The sequence below is a fragment of the Pleurodeles waltl genome, chromosome 7 (genome assembly GCF_031143425.1).
Source record: "Pleurodeles waltl isolate 20211129_DDA chromosome 7, aPleWal1.hap1.20221129, whole genome shotgun sequence".
Classification (NCBI taxonomy): domain Eukaryota; kingdom Metazoa; phylum Chordata; class Amphibia; order Caudata; family Salamandridae; genus Pleurodeles; species Pleurodeles waltl.
Window position 1 is genome coordinate 1,375,024,040 of NC_090446.1, and position 20,261 is coordinate 1,375,044,300.

Consider the following 20,261-nt stretch of genomic DNA (forward strand, 5'->3'; position numbering starts at 1 on the left):
GGTGAGCAGGAGTTATCTTAGCTGTGTGACTCCCTTACTCTGGCTAGAGTGATAGTCCCTACTTGAGCAGGGTGCAAGCCACTGCCAACCAGAGACCTCATTTCTAACAGTTTCCTCACATTTTATATCTGTTGTGCGCTGCACTCTGCAGCACATATACCAAGTGCTGGTTTTTGGTGAAATGTTCTTTGTGTCTGCTTCAAGTAAGCCTTAGCTTTTGGTGCAAAACCCTGTGCATCTGTGTGATTAGATTGGGCTTTGTGTTAAAACCTACAGGTGTTTGTGCTCATCTGCCCAAATAATTCCCCCTTGATGCAAAGCACTGAAAAATGTTTTATGCGCTGTGAAAAGTTAATCTTTCTAGCTCAAAAGGTTTTGCACCAGACAGTAAATAGTATGTGCCACTTTGTACTGCTGTAGGATTGATGAAAACCCTTAGTTTATTGTGGTTTAACTCAGTGGCGTCTGCTTGTCAATGGGAAGGGGGGTTGGGAGCACACTGGCTCCCTCGAGCCATTGAGGTGACAAGCTCTGGAGACGCACCTGTGAGCCGGGGAGTAGTACTAAACCTCAGACGATATTGGCGGCATTTCCAGCAACCCCAGATATTTTTGTTGTTCTTTGGTCTCTACTGATGAAGGGCACTAACCCAGAAACACATGTCTAGAGATGAACAGTACTGTCTGCACTAACTTTAGTGAAATACGACAGATTTTTTCAAGCAATTGTTTATTGTTCAAACTGCATGTACCAGGATGCAAGGGGCGAACTCGACTGGAATGTTAGGCAGTGTGCTCCCAATCGGACTTCATACTTGTCAATGGGGGTGGCAGGGCGGAGCGTATCATTTTAAATTTTTTTTTAAGTTACCTTTTATGTTGGGAGAGATGATTCTCTTCGCCTACCCCCGGAAGTACACAGGCTTCCAGACTCCCCTCCAATCATGACGCTGCTGTCATCAGCATGGCAGCAGCGTCGTGATTGGGCTGAGCGGCCTGCTTTGGCGCTCAGACAGGGAATGTTTAACGCAGCTGAGCTCTAACCCAGCTCCCGAGGAAAAATAAAATGATAATAACGTTGTGTAATTATCATTTTATTTTTCCCTTTCCTTCACTGCATAAAGTTGTGGGGCGACGCTCCTCCATATTAGCGGAGGAGCCGCCGCTGGAAAGTTGCAAGTTTGTTTCTGCTCTGGAAATCTCGGGAGCTTTCCCGAGTGTTTTTAACTGTTTTGCATTCCATGCTCTTGCACACATTCTGGAAACAGAGAAGGAGAAGTTGAGGTGACTCTTCAAGGTTGGGCACATCCGGACACCCCTGCACAGGAGGCCTATTTTCATGTTTGGCACCCTCTAAGAGCTGTGCCTCTCAGACCCTAGGTCCTGACGTATAGTTGGGTGTAATGGGAATTCCTCTGGTTTCTAGAGGACTGGAAGATAATCATTATTGGAACCTCCTAGAACAAATTATTCCTTGAGATAAAAGCAGATTGTGTGCTAGTACCCAACTCTAAATAAGGGTCATGGTTTCTGCTGCACCCATGGGTGTTATCTCTTCTGCTCCCTATACAGTACCTGTGAGGGTCCTTTGGCATGGTGTCCTTCCAGAGTAAAGGGCTGGGGTCCGGCGTGGAAGTTGGTGTAAGTGGGTAGGCATGTTTTCCCGGTGAACTGGGCTTTCATCTCACTGTCTTGGTGTCCTGTGTGCAGCGGGGTCCTCCAGGCGCGGAGCTTGAGCTGGAGAGAAAAAGAGGTCAGTGCAGGTGACCACTGCTTCCATGTCAGGGCTGGATATGATGCCACGCTGTGGAGTACTGACTCTCTCACACGCAACGCAAGCTCACACCGTGGGGTCCCGGATCTCACACTGTACATCCTATCACACGCATACACTGCGCAGTGCCTTTTTGTCATGATCTACATCCCATGATACGCTCACACTGTGGAGTACCGGCTCTCAAACTGTACATCCTATCACACTCTCACACTCTGGGGTACTGAGTCTCTCACTCTGTACATCCCATCACACGCATGCACCGTGGAGTACCGGGTCTCACACTGTACATCCCATCGCACTCTCACAGTATGGAGTACCGGGTCTCACACTGTACATCTCATCGCACTCTCACGCTGTAGTGTACCAGGTCTCACACTGTACATCCCATGCACTCCCACACAGTGGAGTACCGGGTCTCACACTCTACATCCCATCGCACTCTCACACTGGAGTACTGGGTCTGACATCTACATCCGATCGCACTCTCACACTGTGTAGTACAGTCTCTCACACTGTACATCCCATGCACTCTCACACCGTGTAGTACCAGGTCTCACACTGTACATCCCATTGCACTCTCACACTGTGGAGTACAGTCTCTCACACTGTACATCCCATCGCACTCTCACACTGTGGAGTACCTGGTCTCACACTGTACATTCTAACACATGCTCACACTGTGGAGTACTGACTCTTACACTGTACATCCCATTGCACGTTCACACTGTTGAGTACTGTGTCTCACACTCTACATACCATCGCACGCTCACACTGTGGAGTACTGGGTCTCACACTGTACATCCCATCACATGCTCACACTGTGGAGAACTGCGTCTCACACTGTACATGCCATCACACGCTCATCCCTTTAAGTGCCAGGTCTCAAACTGTACATCCCATCACACGTGCACACTGTGGAGTACTACGTCTCACAATGTACATCCCATCGCTCACTCACACTGTGGAGTACCGGGTCTCACACTGTACATCCCATCGCACTCTCACACTGTGGCATACCGGGTCTCACACTGTACATCCCATGCACTCTCACACTGTGGAGTACTGGGTCTCACACTGTACATCCCATCGCACTCTCACACTGTGGAGTACAGGGTCTCACACTGTACATCCCATGCACTCCCACACCGTGGAGTACCGGGTCTCACACTCTACATCCCATCGCACTTTCACACTGTGGAGTGCAGTCTCTCACACTCTACATCCCATCGCACTCTCACACTGTGGAGTACCGGGTCTCACACTGTACATCCCATCGTACTCTCACACTGTGGAGTACCGGGTCTCACACTCTACATCCCATCGCACTCTCCCATTGCACACTAACACTGTGGAGTACCGGGTCTCACACTCTAAATCCCATGCACACTCACACCGTGGAGTACCGGGTCTCACACTATACATCCCATCTCACACTCACACTGTGGATGACTGAGTCTCACACTGTACATCCCATCGCACGCTCACACGGTGGAGTACCAGGTCTCACACTGTACATCCCATTGCACACTCACACTGTGGAGTTCCGGGTCTCACACTGTACATCCCATCATACTCTCACACTGTGGAGTACCGGGTCTCACAATGTACATCCCATTGAACACTTACACTGTGGAGTACCGGGTCTCACACTGTACATCCCATCGTACTGTCACACTGTGGAGTACCGGGTCTCACACTGTTCATCCCATCTTACTCTCACACTGTGGAGTACCGGGTCTCACACTGTACATCCCATCGTACTCTCACACGATGGAGTAACGGGTCTCACACTGTACACCCCATTGCACACTCACACAGTGGAGTACCGGGTCTCACACTGTACATCCCATCGTACTCTCACACTGTGGAGTACAGGGTCTCACACTGTTCATCCCATCGTACTCTCACACTGAGGAGTACCGGGTCTCACACTGTACATCCCATTGCACACTCACACTGTGGAGTTCCGGGTCTCACACTGTACATCCCATTGCACACTCACACTGTGGGGTGCTGGGTCTCACACTGTACCGTCCATCGTACTCTCACACTGTGGAGTACCGGGTCTCACACTGTTCATCCCATCGTACTCTCACACTGTGGAGTACCGTGTCTCACACTGTACATCCCATCGTTCTCTCACACTGTGGAGTACGGGGTCTCACACTGTACATCCCATCGTACTTTCACACAGTGGAGTACGGGGTCTCACACTGTACATCCCATCGTACTCTCACACTGTGGAGTACCGGGTCTCACACTACATCCCATCGCACTCTCACACTGAGGAGTACCGGGTCTCACCCTCTACATTCCATCGCACACTCACACTTTGGAGTTCTGGGTCTCACACTGTTCCTCCCATCGCACTCTCACACTGAGGTGTACCGGGTCTCACACTGTACATCCCATTGCACACTCACACTGTGGCGTACCGGGTCTCACACTGTACATCCCATCGTACTCTCACACTGTGGAGTACAGGGTCTCACACTGTTCATCCCATCGTACTCTCACACTGAGGAGTACCGGGTCTCACACTGTACATCCCATTGCACACTCACACTGTGGAGTTCCGGGTCTCACACTGTACATCCCATTGCACACTCACACTGTGGGGTGCTGGGTCTCACACTGTACCGTCCATCGTACTCTCACACTGTGGAGTACCGGGTCTCACACTGTTCATCCCATCGTACTCTCACACTGTGGAGTACCGTGTCTCACACTGTACATCCCATCGTTCTCTCACACTGTGGAGTACGGGGTCTCACACTGTACATCCCATCGTACTTTCACACAGTGGAGTACGGGGTCTCACACTGTACATCCCATCGTACTCTCACACTGTGGAGTACCGGGTCTCACACTACATCCCATCGCACTCTCACACTGAGGAGTACCGGGTCTCACCCTCTACATTCCATCGCACACTCACACTTTGGAGTTCTGGGTCTCACACTGTTCCTCCCATCGCACTCTCACACTGAGGTGTACCGGGTCTCACACTGTACATCCCATTGCACACTCACACTGTGGCGTACCAGGTCTCAATCTGTACATCCCATCGTACACTCACACTGTGGAGTACCGGGTCTCACACTGTTCATCCCATCGTACTCTCACACTGAGGAGTACCATGTCTCACACTGTACATCCCATCGTACTCTCACACTGTGGAGTACCGGGTCTCACACTGTGGAGTACCGGCTCTCACACTGTACATCCCATTGTACTCTCACACTGTGGAGTACCGGCTCTCACACTGTACATCCCATCGTACTCTCACACTGAGGAGTACCGGGTCTCTCACTGTACATCCCCTCGTACTCTCACACAGTGGAATACCGGGCCTCACACTGTACATCCCATCGTACTCTCACACTGTGGAGTACCGGGTCTCACACTGTACATCCCATCGCACAGTCACAATAAAGGAGTACCGGGTCTCACACTGTTCATCCCATTGCACTCTCACACGGTGGAGTAATGGGTCTCACACTCTACATCCAATCGCACTCTCACACGGTGGAGTACCGGGTCTCACACTGTACATCCCATCGTACTCTCACACTGTGGAGTACTGGGTCTCACACTGTACATCCCATCGTACTCTCACACGGTGGAGTACCGGGTCTCACACTCTACATCCTATCGCACTCTCACACGGTGGAGTACCGGGTCTCACACTGTACATCCCATCGCACGCTCCCACGGTGGAGTACCGGGTCTCACACTGCACATCCCATCGTACTCTCACACAGTGGAGTACCGGGTCTCACACTCTACATTCCATCGCACACTCACACTTTGGAGTTCTGGGTCTCACACTGTTCCTCCCATCGCACTCTCACACTGAGGTGTACCGGGTCTCACACTGTACATCCCATTGCACACTCACACTGTGGCGTACCGGGTCTCACACTGTACATCCCATCGTACTCTCACACTGTGGAGTACAGGGTCTCACACTGTTCATCCCATCGTACTCTCACACTGAGGAGTACCGGGTCTCACACTGTACATCCCATTGCACACTCACACTGTGGAGTTCCGGGTCTCACACTGTACATCCCATTGCACACTCACACTGTGGGGTGCTGGGTCTCACACTGTACCGTCCATCGTACTCTCACACTGTGGAGTACCGGGTCTCACACTGTTCATCCCATCGTACTCTCACACTGTGGAGTACCGTGTCTCACACTGTACATCCCATCGTTCTCTCACACTGTGGAGTACGGGGTCTCACACTGTACATCCCATCGTACTTTCACACAGTGGAGTACGGGGTCTCACACTGTACATCCCATCGTACTCTCACACTGTGGAGTACCGGGTCTCACACTACATCCCATCGCACTCTCACACTGAGGAGTACCGGGTCTCACCCTCTACATTTCATCGCACACTCACACTTTGGAGTTCTGGGTCTCACACTGTTCCTCCCATCGCACTCTCACACTGAGGTGTACCGGGTCTCACACTGTACATCCCATTGCACACTCACACTGTGGCGTACCAGGTCTCAATCTGTACATCCCATCGTACACTCACACTGTGGAGTACCGGGTCTCACACTGTTCATCCCATCGTACTCTCACACTGAGGAGTACCATGTCTCACACTGTACATCCCATCGTACTCTCACACTGTGGAGTACCGGGTCTCACACTGTGGAGTACCGGCTCTCACACTGTACATCCCATTGTACTCTCACACTGTGGAGTACCGGCTCTCACACTGTACATCCCATCGTACTCTCACACTGAGGAGTACCGGGTCTCTCACTGTACATCCCCTCGTACTCTCACACAGTGGAATACCGGGCCTCACACTGTACATCCCATCGTACTCTCACACTGTGGAGTACCGGGTCTCACACTGTACATCCCATCGCACAGTCACAATAAAGGAGTACCGGGTCTCACACTGTTCATCCCATTGCACTCTCACACGGTGGAGTAATGGGTCTCACACTCTACATCCAATCGCACTCTCACACGGTGGAGTACCGGGTCTCACACTGTTCATCCCATTGCACTCTCACACGGTGGAGTAATGGGTCTCACACTCTACATCCTATCGCACTCTCACACGGTGGAGTACCGGGTCTCACACTGTACATCCCATCGTACTCTCACACTGTGGAGTACTGGGTCTCACACTGTACATCCCATCGTACTCTCACACGGTGGAGTACCGGGTCTCACACTCTACATCCTATCGCACTCTCACACGGTGGAGTACCGGGTCTCACACTGTACATCCCATTGCACGCTCACACGGTGGAGTACCGGGTCTCACACTGCACATCCCATCGTACTCTCACACAGTGGAGTACCGGGTCTCACACTCTACATCCCATCGCACTTTCACACTGTGGAGTACCGGGTCTCACACTGTACATCCCATCGCACAGTCACACTGTGGAGTACCAGATCTCAAACTGTACATCCCATCGCACTCTCACAGTGAGGTGTACCGTGTCTCACACTCTACATCCCATCGCACTCTCACACGGTGGAGTGCCGGGTCTCACACTCTACATCCTATTGCACACACACTGTGGAGGCCTCTGGGCCTCGGAGCCTCTGCACCTGTTGCACCAGTGGAAGCTACGCCCCTGCACTGTGCTTTCACCACACTCTCTTAATGTACGGCCCGGGCCCTCAGAGAGCCCGGTATCATGAGACGAGACTGCTCAGGGGTACACATACTGCCCAGGCCCCGGTGTGTCACGCTCTGTCCGCCTTCAGACGCTGTCACTAAACACTCCTGGACCTAACACTGTGCATCACTCTGAATCTCCGTCTGTATTTTTTCTCGTACACTGCACAGCCAGTGACAAGCATGGTTTAGCGCGAGAATCTCACTGTTGTGCTTCTGATCTGACGCTGCACGCCGCACAGCCCGGAGACTTGCACCTTCGACATCCCTAGAAATCGCACCCTGCACTGCTCTTATGCTTTCACACTGTGCACGACCATTAAATTTCACTGTGCACGACCATTGGATTTCACACTGTGCATGTCCATTGAATTTCATACTGTGTTGCTCTGGGACTCTTCTCCAGTATGGCCCAACATTCTCACACAAACCTCAGCTATAAATAGTGCAGTAGGTGCAGTGGCACCGGGGCCTACGGGTGTGAGTGGCCACTGCACCCCAGCTCCGACTGTCCTATTTTTCTACTAAACAAGAACTGAGAGGCTGTTTCTTTTCTTGCCTAAGTACCAGTGGCAACTTTGTAACACCGCTGTCCTCACACTACACATACGTTTACCAATAGCTTGCACGAGCCTAGAACAGCCCTGGGAATTCGCGGGGTGCACCCTCGAGTCTCTCATATTGTGCACCCTTGGCTCTCTCGCATTGTGGGTCCATGAATCTCACAATGTTTACCCATGTTTCTTTTACATTGTGCATCGATAGCTCTCACATTATGCAGCCATTGCTCTCACATTGTGCAGTCCTGGCTGTCTCACATTGCCCCCCGCCCCGGCTTTCTCACATTCTGCACCCATAACGCTCTCGTATTGTGCACCCATGGCTCGCTCACGTTGTATAACTATGGCTCTCTCGCAGTGTGCACCAACGGCTCTCTCACATTGTGCACGCATGGTACTTTCACTCTCACAAAATGCGGGCTTTTGACTCCCTTACCTTGTGTACCGTTGACTCTCTCACATTGTGCATGCTTAGCTCTCTCACATACTGCAGCATTGGCAGTCATATTGCTATCCTTAGTTCTCTGACATTCTGCATCCATGGCTCTCGCACTGGGCACCCAGAGCTCTCTCACATTGTGCATCTGTGACTCTCGCTTTGGGGATCCATAGATCTCTCATATTATGCACCCACGGCTCTCTCATATTGTGCACCCATAACTCACTCACATCGTGCACCCATAACTCTCTCACATCGTGCACCGATGGCTCTCTCATATTCTGCACCCACAGCTCTCTCACATTATGCACACATTGCTCTCTCACATTATGCTCCCATAGCTCTCTCACATTGTGCACCGATTGCTCTCTCACATTCTGCATCCATAGCTCTCTCGCATTATGCACACATGGCTCTCTCACATTCGGCACCCATAGCTCTCTCACACTGGGGTCTCATAGATCTCTCACATTCTGCACCCATAGATCGCTCACATTGTGCACCCTCAGCTCTCTCACATTGTGCACCAATGGCTCTCTCACATTGGGGACTCATAGATCTCGCAGATTGTGCACCCATGGCTCTCTCACATTCTGCACCCCTAGGTCTCTCACCTTGTGCACCCATAGCTCTCTCACATTCTGCACCCATAGGTCTCTTACCTGGTGCACCCATGGCTCTCCCAAATTGTATATCAATGGCTTTGTGCAGCCATGGCTCTTTCACATTGTCTAGCGTTTGCTCTCGCTCAGAGAGTGCTCCATTTCATTGTTCATCCATGGCTTACTGGCTGTCTCTCACAATGTGCACTCTTGGCTCTTTTACAGTGTGCATTTACGCACCTCTCACACACGCTCTCTCTTTCTTTTACATTATACACCCATAGCTCTCTCAAACTGTGCACCGGACCCGTGGCTCTCTCTCTCTCTCTCTCTCTCTCAAAATGTGCACTCTGGACTCTCTCTCTTTGTGCACCAATGGCGGTCTCACTAGGCACCCATGGCTCCCTCACAAAATGCACCTATGCCTCTCACTTTATGCACCCATTGCTCATTCACACCCTTTATCCTCTCACACACTGTGCACCGAAGACTGTCTTACAGGATGCACCCTTGCCTCCCTCACATTGTGCACACATGGATCCCTCACTGCTACACTGTGCACCCTTGGCTCTCTCAGATTGGCCACTCACCGCCAATGACTGCCTCTCTTTGTACAGTCATGGTTCTCTCAGATTGTGCATCCATGGCTCTCATATTATATACCCATGTCTTTCCCACACTGTGCACCCTGGCTCTCTCACATCGTACAAGCAGCACTCTCTCACACTGTGCGTCCATAGCGCTTTTACACAGTGCGCCCATGGTTCTCTCAGGTTGTACATCATGGAGTTCACACATTGTGCACCTGTGGATGTCGCATCGTATGGTGCTCTCCCATTGTGCACCCCTAGCTCTATCAAACTGTTCTTTGGTGTTCTTTTTCAAACTATGCACCAATCACACACACAGTTCATACTCTTGGCTCTCTCACTTTATTCACCCAATGCTCTTTCACAATATGCACTCATGGCTCTCACACATTGCCCTCCCAGGACTCTCTCTCCCTGTCTCCCATTGTGCACCCATAGCTCTCTCACATTATGCACCCATGTCTCTCTCACATTCTGCACTCATAGATCTCTTGCATTATGCATCCATGGCTCTCTCACATTATGCACCCATGTCTCTCTCACATTCTGCACTCATAGATCTCTTGCATTATGCATCCATGGCTCTCTCACGTTCTGTACCCATAGCTCTCTCGCATTATGCACTCATAGCTCTCTCACATTGTGCACCGATGGCTCTCTCACATTCTGCACCCATAGCTCTCTCACATTGTGCACCAATGGCTCTCTCACATTCTGCACCCATAGCTCTCTCACATTCTGCACCCATAGCTCTCTCACATTATGCACACATGGCTCTCTCACATTCGGCACCCATAGCTCTCTCACACTGTGCACCGATGTCTCTCTCACACTGGGGACTCATCGATCTCTCACATTGTGCAGCCGTAGCACTCTCACATTCTGCACTAATAGATGACTCACATTCTTCACCCTCAGCTCTCTCACATTGTGCACCAATGGCTCTCTCACATGGGGGACTCATAGATCTCGCACATTGTGCACCCATGGCTCTCTCACATTGCCCTCCCAGGACTCTCTCTCCCTGTCTCCCATTGTGCACCCATAGCTCTCTCACATAGTGCACCAATGCCTCTCTCACACTGTGCTTCCTCTGCTCTCTCACAATATGCATCCATTGGTCACACCCATTGTACTTCCAGGGCTCTCTCCCTCTGTCTCACATCGTGCAGCCATATCTCTCTTACACGGTGCACCAATGTCTCTCTCTCTCACACTGTGCTTCCTCTGATCTCTCACAATGTGCACCTAGGGCTCTCTCACTCTGAGCACAATTACCTTTCTTTCACTCACATTATCCACCCATGGGTCTTTTTCTGTCACAATGTGCACTCTTGACTGTCATATTGTTCACTCACGGCTCTCTCAAGTTGTGCATACAAGGCTCTCTCCCATTGTGGACCCATATCTCTCTCTCACATTGAGCTCCGGGCCGATGTCTCTTTCGCTCATAACCTGCACACCTGGCCCTCAATGCGGGCACCTCCAGCTCTCTCACCTTGTACACACAGAGGTCTCTCTCTCACACACATTGTGCACCTATTGTCCTCTCACATTGTGCATACATGGCTTTCTTATGTCGTGCCCTCTCTCTCACATTGTAAACCCATTGCTCTCTCACATTTTACATTACTGGCTCTCCCACATTGTAGAGAGTCCGCTCTCAGCCCCTACATTACTGGCTCTCTTAAAGCTGCAGGGCTCAGGGTTGTGGGCTCCATCCTGGGCTCTCTGGTGTGCCTTGCTCCCCTCTTGTGCGACGCCCCGCCCTTTGCTGCCTGCTTCTTTCACCTCCCTGGCCCTCCCACTATCTGACATCTTACCTTCTCCCACAAATCCTTGTTGTAGTGCACCTTCCAGTGCGGTGGGGCGATTGGGTGGCTGGGCTGGGCCAGGACTCCTCCGGAGTACTTCCGGTTGTGAGTGAAGCCTGTGGTGGTCTCGTAGGCGTTGACCAGCTCGTCGTACGCAGACACTTGCTCTCGTCCCTGGAGACAGCTGGGCAGTGGATCCGAAAGGGTTGACTGTGGATGGAGAGGAGGAAGCAACAAGGATGTGTTAGATGCCAAGCTATGCCACTATCACCTCTCAGTGTGATGCAACCCTGTACTCATCCCATGCCAGTCGTGTGCCTTCTCTGGCAGCAGAGAAGTTTTAAGGCATGGGCAAAGTGGGCTCTGGCCCAGTGCCCCGGTCTGTCAGGTGCCCTTGATAGAGCCAGCTCTGTTCTGCTGAGAGTCTTGCCCTGATGACCTTGAATCATCATTTTTGGCTTCAAGGGCATTTTATTGGGATTTTATACAATAGGAAAATTAAATAGCGTAAATGAAAAAATAATATAGTGTATGGTACCATCCAATCAAGTGGGAACCGTAGTTTAGGATATAGCAGGAGGAGTCGGTCCACATTTATAAAAGTAGAGGGGAGAGATAATTGTATTTGCTATGGTGAGGTGAGGTTAATCAGTGTATGTATTGTGGCCGAGCGGTTTTGATGTTGTGTCGAATAGTTAAGGTACCTCAGTTGTAAATAAATGAGACAGAGTAAAAGAGCGGAGACGACAGAAGAGAAGAAGAAGGTGATGGGGTGAAAAGTAGGAAGTAAATGGGGAAGCGGAGTGGGTAAGGACAGGGGGGGCGTAGGAGAGTGGGGAGAGGAGGGAAAGGGTGGAAGAATGAGTGAGTGAATGCATGAATGATGGAGTGATCAGATGATCCTGATTATATAGACAAGTGAGACATAAAGTTGCCTAGTTTGCACCAGAGTTTGCCATTCTTCATTGGTGTTGTCTTCAAGTATACATTTAGTGAGTTACAGGCAGTTCTGGTGATTTGGACCCATTCTCACCATATGTGGGAGGATAGTTTGGATGAGTCTTTCCATTCATTGAGGATAACTTTAAGGCCAGTTGTGACTAAAATGTCCCATAAGAGACGGTCCTCTCTGTGTAATGCCTGTTTAATGTTAGTGGGGAGGATGCCCAGTGTAATAGAGGCTAAAGTAGGGGTCCATTTTGTATGAAGTATTTGAGATATTGCATTACTGATGTCCTGCCAGAAATTTTTGGTGGAGGTGCACTCCATTAGCACATGTTTTAAGTCTCCTGCTTCCTTCTCACATCTCCAGCCAGTGTTGGAGGATTGGAGGCCTACTTTATAAAGTTTGTCTGAAGTCCAATGGGCCATATTGGCGATCCGGTATCTGCTTTGTGCTAATGAAAGAATTACTATGTTGGAAGTGAGGTTACTCCAGGTAGATGCCCAGTCCAGTGAGATCTTTGGAGTGTTGTTGGAGTCTGACAGTAGAGTTTCCCACTTTTCTCGTGTCTTGAGGTTTTTGTGGGGGATAGGAGAGAGTACAGTTTGGAAGCTAGGTGACTGCCTTTGGTATATTTTTCTAATGTGTTGTGTAGGTCGGGGGGGTTGGAGGTTTGTGTTTGGCTATATGTGATTCTATTTTAAGGAAATGGTAAAAGTCTAGGTAATTTAGGTCAAACTAGTCTTTAATTTGAGAGAACAGTATGCGTTCTGAAGGGGTGCCGATCTCTCTCACCAGGAGAATGTCCTTTCCTGCCTATTTCTCTATATACACTGTTCTCCTTTCTAGTTTTAAGTTTTCATTGTGCCATAGCAAGGCTAGACATGAGTGTTTAATTTTGTTGAGTAGTTTGTTGTAAATTTTTCGGAGTGCCTGTGCTGTGCTGGATAGCATGTGTATAGAGTGTGTGCTTTAATTTTTTGACAGTTAGAAATGAAGTCAGGGATAAGGGTTTAGCGAGGGCAATTTCAAAAGCGAGCCATGGTGATGAGCGGTTGGTTGGTTAGTTAGTTAGTACAATTAAGGTTTTGTAGGTTACTGACCACGTTATTTATTCTGTCTCAGTTTGAAGAAGTGGAAGCAACTCAAACAAATATTTCGGCCTGTTATAGTTATTATGGAAGAATGAGCTTAAACGCCCGAGTGTCGATCCCATGCGTCAATCAGAGTTCTGCAGCATTATGGGAAGAACGTGAATTGGGTTTTGTTTAGGCTGTTTGTGGGCAGCCTTGATTATTGTATGTTACTAAGTAGAAAAGTAATGAAAGTTAGTAGGAAGCATTTGTTCTTAAGTGTTAACCATTCCTTCAGAGTTTTTAAGAAGTCATTTTCAGGTCCTGGATTTCTGCAACGTAGGAGTCCAGTTCGTTAGGGTCTTCAAAAATGATGATTTTGTGATTGTAAGTTTTTTTTTATTTGTGCAGGATCAATAAATGAAAATTGTAATGTCAGATCTTTCAGAGTTTTCCTTTGGGAATGGAACTCCTTTAGTTTCTTGACAGTGTCTTTGGAGTAATCTTGAGAGAGTGCCTTGCCACTTAATTCTCTGTATTTTCTTCATTTGTGTGAGGCTGGCTTCAGTATGTGAGTAAGAGAGGGGTCTGAAAATGAGGGCTCATGGACCTTCGCTGTTTTCAGGCTTATGTGAGGGCACTATGTGCGCTCTGGTTATTTCAAAGTCCTTGTTTAAGTTTATATTGAGTACTTGGGGGATCCATTTTTCAGTGCAAGCTGCACAGGAAGGAGCTTGGTTTTCTCTACCTTTAGGAAGTCAAAAAATGCGCATGTTGCCCCTTCTATTTCTATCTTCGAGTTCAGTAATGTTCCTTTCCAGTTGAGCCAGTCTTGGGGTGGTGATTGATAAAGTTTTAGAAGAGTTGTGTTTGTGGTCTTCCAGGAGGTTTATCCATGATTCTGTATCAGAGACTCTGCCACCCAGTTGTATCATTTCTTGTTTCAAAGATGCAAGGGTGCCTTGTACAGTTTCTGTGGTGGATTTATACATTGGGCAAGCACCCTAGCATGTTGAGTTTCTGTATATTTAGGTCTAGAGTGGTGTCTTTCAGACCTCCCCTCGCTTCTTTGGGGTCATACAGTTTGGAGTCTGGCATTTTGAGAGCAGACCTTACTGTATACTTTGCCTTGGGTGCGCCTAGTGGGATTTCAGTAGACCTTGAGATGTTTGACAGAGGCACCGAATGTTGGGAGGTAGGGTGAGGTGCAGAAGTCAGTATTCTTCCTGGGTTAGTAACACTTAAATAATTTTATATGGTGCCACAATGCAGATTGTTGAATAGCAAGGTACAGCACTGTGGAGTGTAAGGGATTATTCGCAGCCCCCTCCTGTCTGTAATTTGGGTTGTTGCTGAGGTGGGGAAATTCAGGATCCCACTCGGTGTACTTTAGAAGTAAGAACGTTCTGGAGCATGCTTTAGAGAGAGCTGTGTTAAATGGAGGCGGCCATCTTAGCGTCAGGCATAGGATGGGAGGGCCCATGCCATATTTGCTCTGGTCGGTAGGTTAATTTTCTATATTATAGGTTCCCACCCTTATAGAACGTTGCAGAGAAGTGCTCACCTCTAGGGATAGGATGTACGTAGTGGCTCTGGGGTAGTCAAGTAGAGATTCATCCATATGGAGTCCTGGTGTCGGCCATTTTCGGGTCAGGCATTGTGAGCCAGCTTCTGGAGCACTTGGTTATAGGAGGTGTTTCTCTCAAGGTGTTTGCACCAAAAATTAGTCGCTGAAAGCACCACACCTCCCTATATGCTGGGCACCTTTTAAAGTATCCGGGGAGGCGGTGTATCAGCAGAGCAGGCCATTTTTGTCCCTCCAAATAGGTGGCCATTTTCCTCAGGCGGTAGCCACACCCCGACTTGAAGAATTCCTAAACAGATTGTTGAAAATAGCATTTTCCTTTCATTTATTTTTTAAATGGGTGATGTGTGAGTCTATTACAGGCATTTTGCAGACAAATGTTGGGTTTATCCAACAGTAATAACAAATGATTCTTTTAAACCAAAACAGGACCTCTTATATGAGAAATGGGAGGGTGTCACATAAATTATTTGCAGTATTATTAGTGAGCTGCTGCTGTGTTTGAATATTGAAAACACACATCACTATGATTGAATATTAGATGTAAACACATTTAGAATTTGAACCTGTGTGCCTGTGCAGTTTCTGTGATCTGGCCAAAGAGGGCATAACAGAGCTGAAACTGGATCATAAATTCAAAGCTGTTCCGAACAGGGGCTCCAAAATACATTTGGGGCCAGGTCCAATAAAATCTTTAAGATGACCCTGTCTTGAAGGAGTTTAAGAAGCATGGAGTGGACAGCAAGCAGGTAAAGTTGAGAGGGTGGCAATGGTGATCCAGAAGTATTTGGTCTATGTGCAATAGATAGAACTACTGCACTGGTGCTGCCTTCACCCACTCAACCTTCTTGGCTTGAGGAGGTCGCTCCTTTTGCCGGACACAAAAGCATCTTCTCTCTTTTTAAATCTGGGTTGACAGTTTACTGTCTTGCTGAGCTCATGTCCACACAACAACTTGCAACATCTATCAAGCAATAAGTAGACATCTGTTGTGTACCTTGCCCTTCACATTTTTCATCAGCCCATGGCATTTTGCAGATGTTTAATTTTTCCCTTTGGTATATTATCTTGATGGCATAGACACAAAAGTAGTCTCCAGCATCCTCTTGCTTCTTTCATCAAGAGCTCATATGAAATTCAGTGCGCCTGGCTCCAACCAGTGTACTGACAGCTGCTATGATTATACCAGTACATAAAGATACATTGACAGATTCCTGAACCCAAAGGAGTTTATTCATTTTAGTCATAGAACAAAGGATGCACAGTTCCAAAAGAGATGTGTCAATCTAGATCTTTCCCTAATGTAGGAGAGATTGAGAATAGTCCCTGTAGGTAACCTATGTCAGGAACAAGAGCCTTCACTCACCAATTGGTGACATGCTTCATCATCGGGCTTTGCTCCTCGTCAGACCGGCGCTGCAATATTTGACAGGCCCCTCGTGGGGGCTCTTTACCAGAGATCTTTTGAAGAATGTTGCCATAAGTGAAAACAAAGGTGTGGGATTGGTGAGAAGAACTGTTAAAATTGTCTAGTAGGACCCTATGGTAAAGTATTTTATTAAAGATGTGGGCCTCTGTCAAGATTAAACATAGATTGGGTCGGGGGAAGTGAGAATAATGTCTGTCTTGCCCTGATCAGAGTGTAATGTATAATGTCGGGGAACCCTGTAGTCTAGGAATCAAGGATGTGGGTGGCAGAGTTGGACATCCCTACACTGCCTTAATTATAGAAGGTCAACATGTTTCTCGCTAAACAAAGTCTATACAGATCTTGGTGCAATTCTTCAGTACCTCAAAAAAATGAAATCATACCTAATCCTCACAGTTATGGTAAACTATGTTAACTTTGTGGTACAGGAACCCTCCCCAGAGGGAAAAGCGCCACACCTATATGCTGGGCACCTTTTAAAGTATCTGTGGAAGTGGTGTATCAGCAGAGCGGGCCATTTTTGTCCCTCTGATTGGGTGGCCATTTTCCTCAGGCGGCAGCCACTCCACCCCCTGACTTGAAAAATTCCTAAACAGATCGTTGTAAATAGCATTTTCCTTTCATTTATTATTTATTTCAACTAACCACTGTGTGATCCCCGTGGTAATTTGGATCACCATTTTGGACTTTTAAATATTGACCACGCTATTTATAGCATAAGGTTAGAAGACAGATTCTTTACTGCTATTCCATAAGCAGCAATTGCATATACATTTTCTCCTTTGGGGGATTCTTTTGTGTGTTTATATTTATACGCAGTCTCTTGGGGATTTATTGGGTTGCCCTAGTGTGTTGATTAGTAAGGGATCATGCCTAAGCCACATCAGAAGTCAAATGAGAGGGCTTGTTGAGAATGATTTTTCATAATTTGCCTAGTCTGTCTACCAGTTTGTGCTTAGCTTGATTTGAGTCTTATTTTGTGTTTATCCTAACTTTAGTGCTCACAATTTTGACAGGCAAGGTGATGTAGCAAAGGGATTTGGCCAGAATCTCACAATTGTCGGTTTGTTGAAAAACCTTATTTTTACGCAATGTACATCAGTTTTCACCACATTTGAATTAGTTATTCAGTTGTGATTTCTCAAGGACAGAGTTTCTTCCTAGCTAGTGTAGCCAAGACTAAATGCAAAGAGAGCTTCCTCTCTGCAGAGTAATAATGAAAACCCAAGGGCAGAAAAAATGCTTGCATTCCTCTAGAGATTAGTTGAGCTAAGGTTAAACTAGTGCTTGTGAAAAACCCAAAACTTCAGTGTGACTGATAGTTAAGGTTTTCTGAAAAGCACTTTAAGCTTACAAATTACTGAGAGACACACCACTGATTTCAGGAGCTGTATACATGCAAATAGTGAATAGCACAAAATGGTACATTTATACTTAAATAAATGCAATAGTAAATTTACGTACGAATAAATCTAAACGTATAAATGTTCATTTTGTGAATAGAGCCCTGTGTCTTAGCCTTTGATCCTCTACAGAGGTCAGCTGCCTTTTGGCTAGGTTTACTCTATGCCAATACTGTATCCATACATACATACCTCCACATTGTATCCCTCAAAGGTAATCGTTCAAACCCCTATCTCATGCAGATCATGTCAACATCCTCAACAGCCTCAAATTCACCTCCCATAGAGATTATGTCTTATCCTCATCTCCCATCAAAGCTTTCTCCTGAGAAGCTCTCTCATCCCTACACACCTTAATAAGTATCCCAGTCATTCGCAGTATCTTCCCAGAAGCTCTTAAGATGAGGCAAATCCTTCCGATTCTGGAGGAACTCCACACATCCTTGCCAACTACCGGAGCTGCACTTTCCCCTGGAGAAAGCTACATTACAAATTATAGACAATGTCCTCCTGATCACAAACAAAATTACTCCGGCATCTGACTTTGCTGCACCTCATAGGAGCCTTCTATGGCAAGGATCGCCCCACTCTCATCAACATCTTGAAGTCACAATGGCATTCACTGGTAATGTTCTTTACTGTTTTTCCTCCTACCTATCCAACCAACACCACTTCATTTGAATGGGCACATCCAGGTACCTGAAAATCCCCACCACCTACAGAGTCCCCCATCGTTCTATCATGTCTCCCAACACCTTAATCGTCTTCATGGACCCTAAAAGGGCAAAATTAATTGATGACAACATCACAGTTCACTGATATGCTGATTACACACAACTCGGATTGAAAGTCTCCTCCGCTCCATATATCAACACCTCAGACAATGCCTTTACCTCCAGCCTGGATTTCCAGCACATCATCTGAAACTCAAACCCACTGACACAGAATTTCTACAATTTGCCAAGAACATCAAGCAAAAACTAGTCCAAACTTGACTCAACAACATGAACATTGATGGATTTTATATCCAACTTTCACCCAAAGACAAATTACTCAGATTAACGCTGAACACTGATCTTAACTTTCAGGAACACATAGCCAAGAAAACAAAGACAACCTGGTGCCAAGTATATCTGTTGGAGAAAGTGAAACTATTCCTCCCAGAAAGCAAGTTCAGAACTGCAGTTTAAGCCCCCAAACTCTCACATCTGGATGGTGTCAATGCCTTAATCCATAGGCTCCTCATTGGCCACTGTGAGGATATGGGTGTATTATATGGTGCAGTTGTGCGACCTCACTGTGTAATACGCTTACCAACCCTTTTAGGTCCAGTAGGTTTCATCTGTAAAACCCTTCACTCTATACTGAGTAGCCGTGGCACAGAGCAACAAGGCTTAGATAGACGAACAAGTGTTATGTATTTAAACAGCACCAAAACAAATGAATAAGAAATTGACACGACACTCAAGAAATCCAACATCAATTTTATAAAAATCGGCTGTATTTAAAAGATCCACCGGAGGGTTCCAGAGATATAGCTTTTACAAGCAATAATACATCAAAGCAATTTTATTCAACTGCGAACAAGCTTTGGCAAAGTCAACGATTTGGACACTTACAAAGTTTTTCAAGGAATCTTAGGTAAGTGTCAATGTGGTCGGTTACAAGTCCTTGGGGCGACCATCTCCGGCAGGGAGGTAGACTGGGGGACCAGCAAGTCCGACAAGAACAGTTACCTTCATAGTTGACAAAGTCCATCAACAGTTCCAGCCACTTTATCCACATTGCAATGGATTTATATGGAGTGCTCCTGATGAAAGGGATGAAGGATGCTGAAGATGCTCTAAGGATGCTTTGTTTTTGACACGGTCGATGGGGTCTTCCAGAAGGGATTCTTTGATCCATGAAGATGATGAGGGGGTTCTGGTTGTAGGGTTGCCATCCCATAAAGTCCTCCATGGTCTGGCCGAAGTTCAGTCGTCACTGGACCACCAGTTGCCCATTGTCGGGGTCACAGGTCAATCCTTCCTAGGTCGATAACTTTCCTTCTGAGGGTCCCAGCAACTCTCTGACAGCACTCCTGGGCTCAGCGAACTCAGGTGCAACTCTGCATCAGGTCTTGGTCCTCAGTGCTGCATGGTGGTGCTGGTAGCGGCTTTAAAACTTTGGGCTACCAACTTGCCCCATTAGGCTTCTTTAACTGTTTTGTCCCTGTGCTGCTAACAGGAGACCAGTCAGCTTGCCCTTGGCATTCTCTTGGCTTGACTGGGCTCTGGAGACAGCTTCTCGTGGAGCATGACACAGCGGGCACACTCCCTCTCTTTGCTAGCCACCAGGTGCAGAAGGTACAGTACTCTTGGCGCAGCCTCTTTTTGCT

General features: G+C 47.7%; 1 protein-coding gene across 1 annotated transcript in view; it reads right to left on the reverse strand.

The window, feature by feature from the left end:
* The window catches only part of SAXO3 (stabilizer of axonemal microtubules 3), a 73,877-nt gene that overhangs the window by 42,098 nt on the left and 11,518 nt on the right, over positions 1-20,261 (reverse strand). Inside the window, exons 2-3 of the mRNA XM_069200859.1 lie at positions 11,461-11,661; positions 1,575-1,736 (exon numbers count right to left, since the gene is read on the reverse strand). Of these exons, the coding sequence (XP_069056960.1) occupies positions 1,575-1,736; positions 11,461-11,661 (363 nt within the window). The remainder of the gene's footprint in view (positions 1-1,574; positions 1,737-11,460; positions 11,662-20,261) is intronic.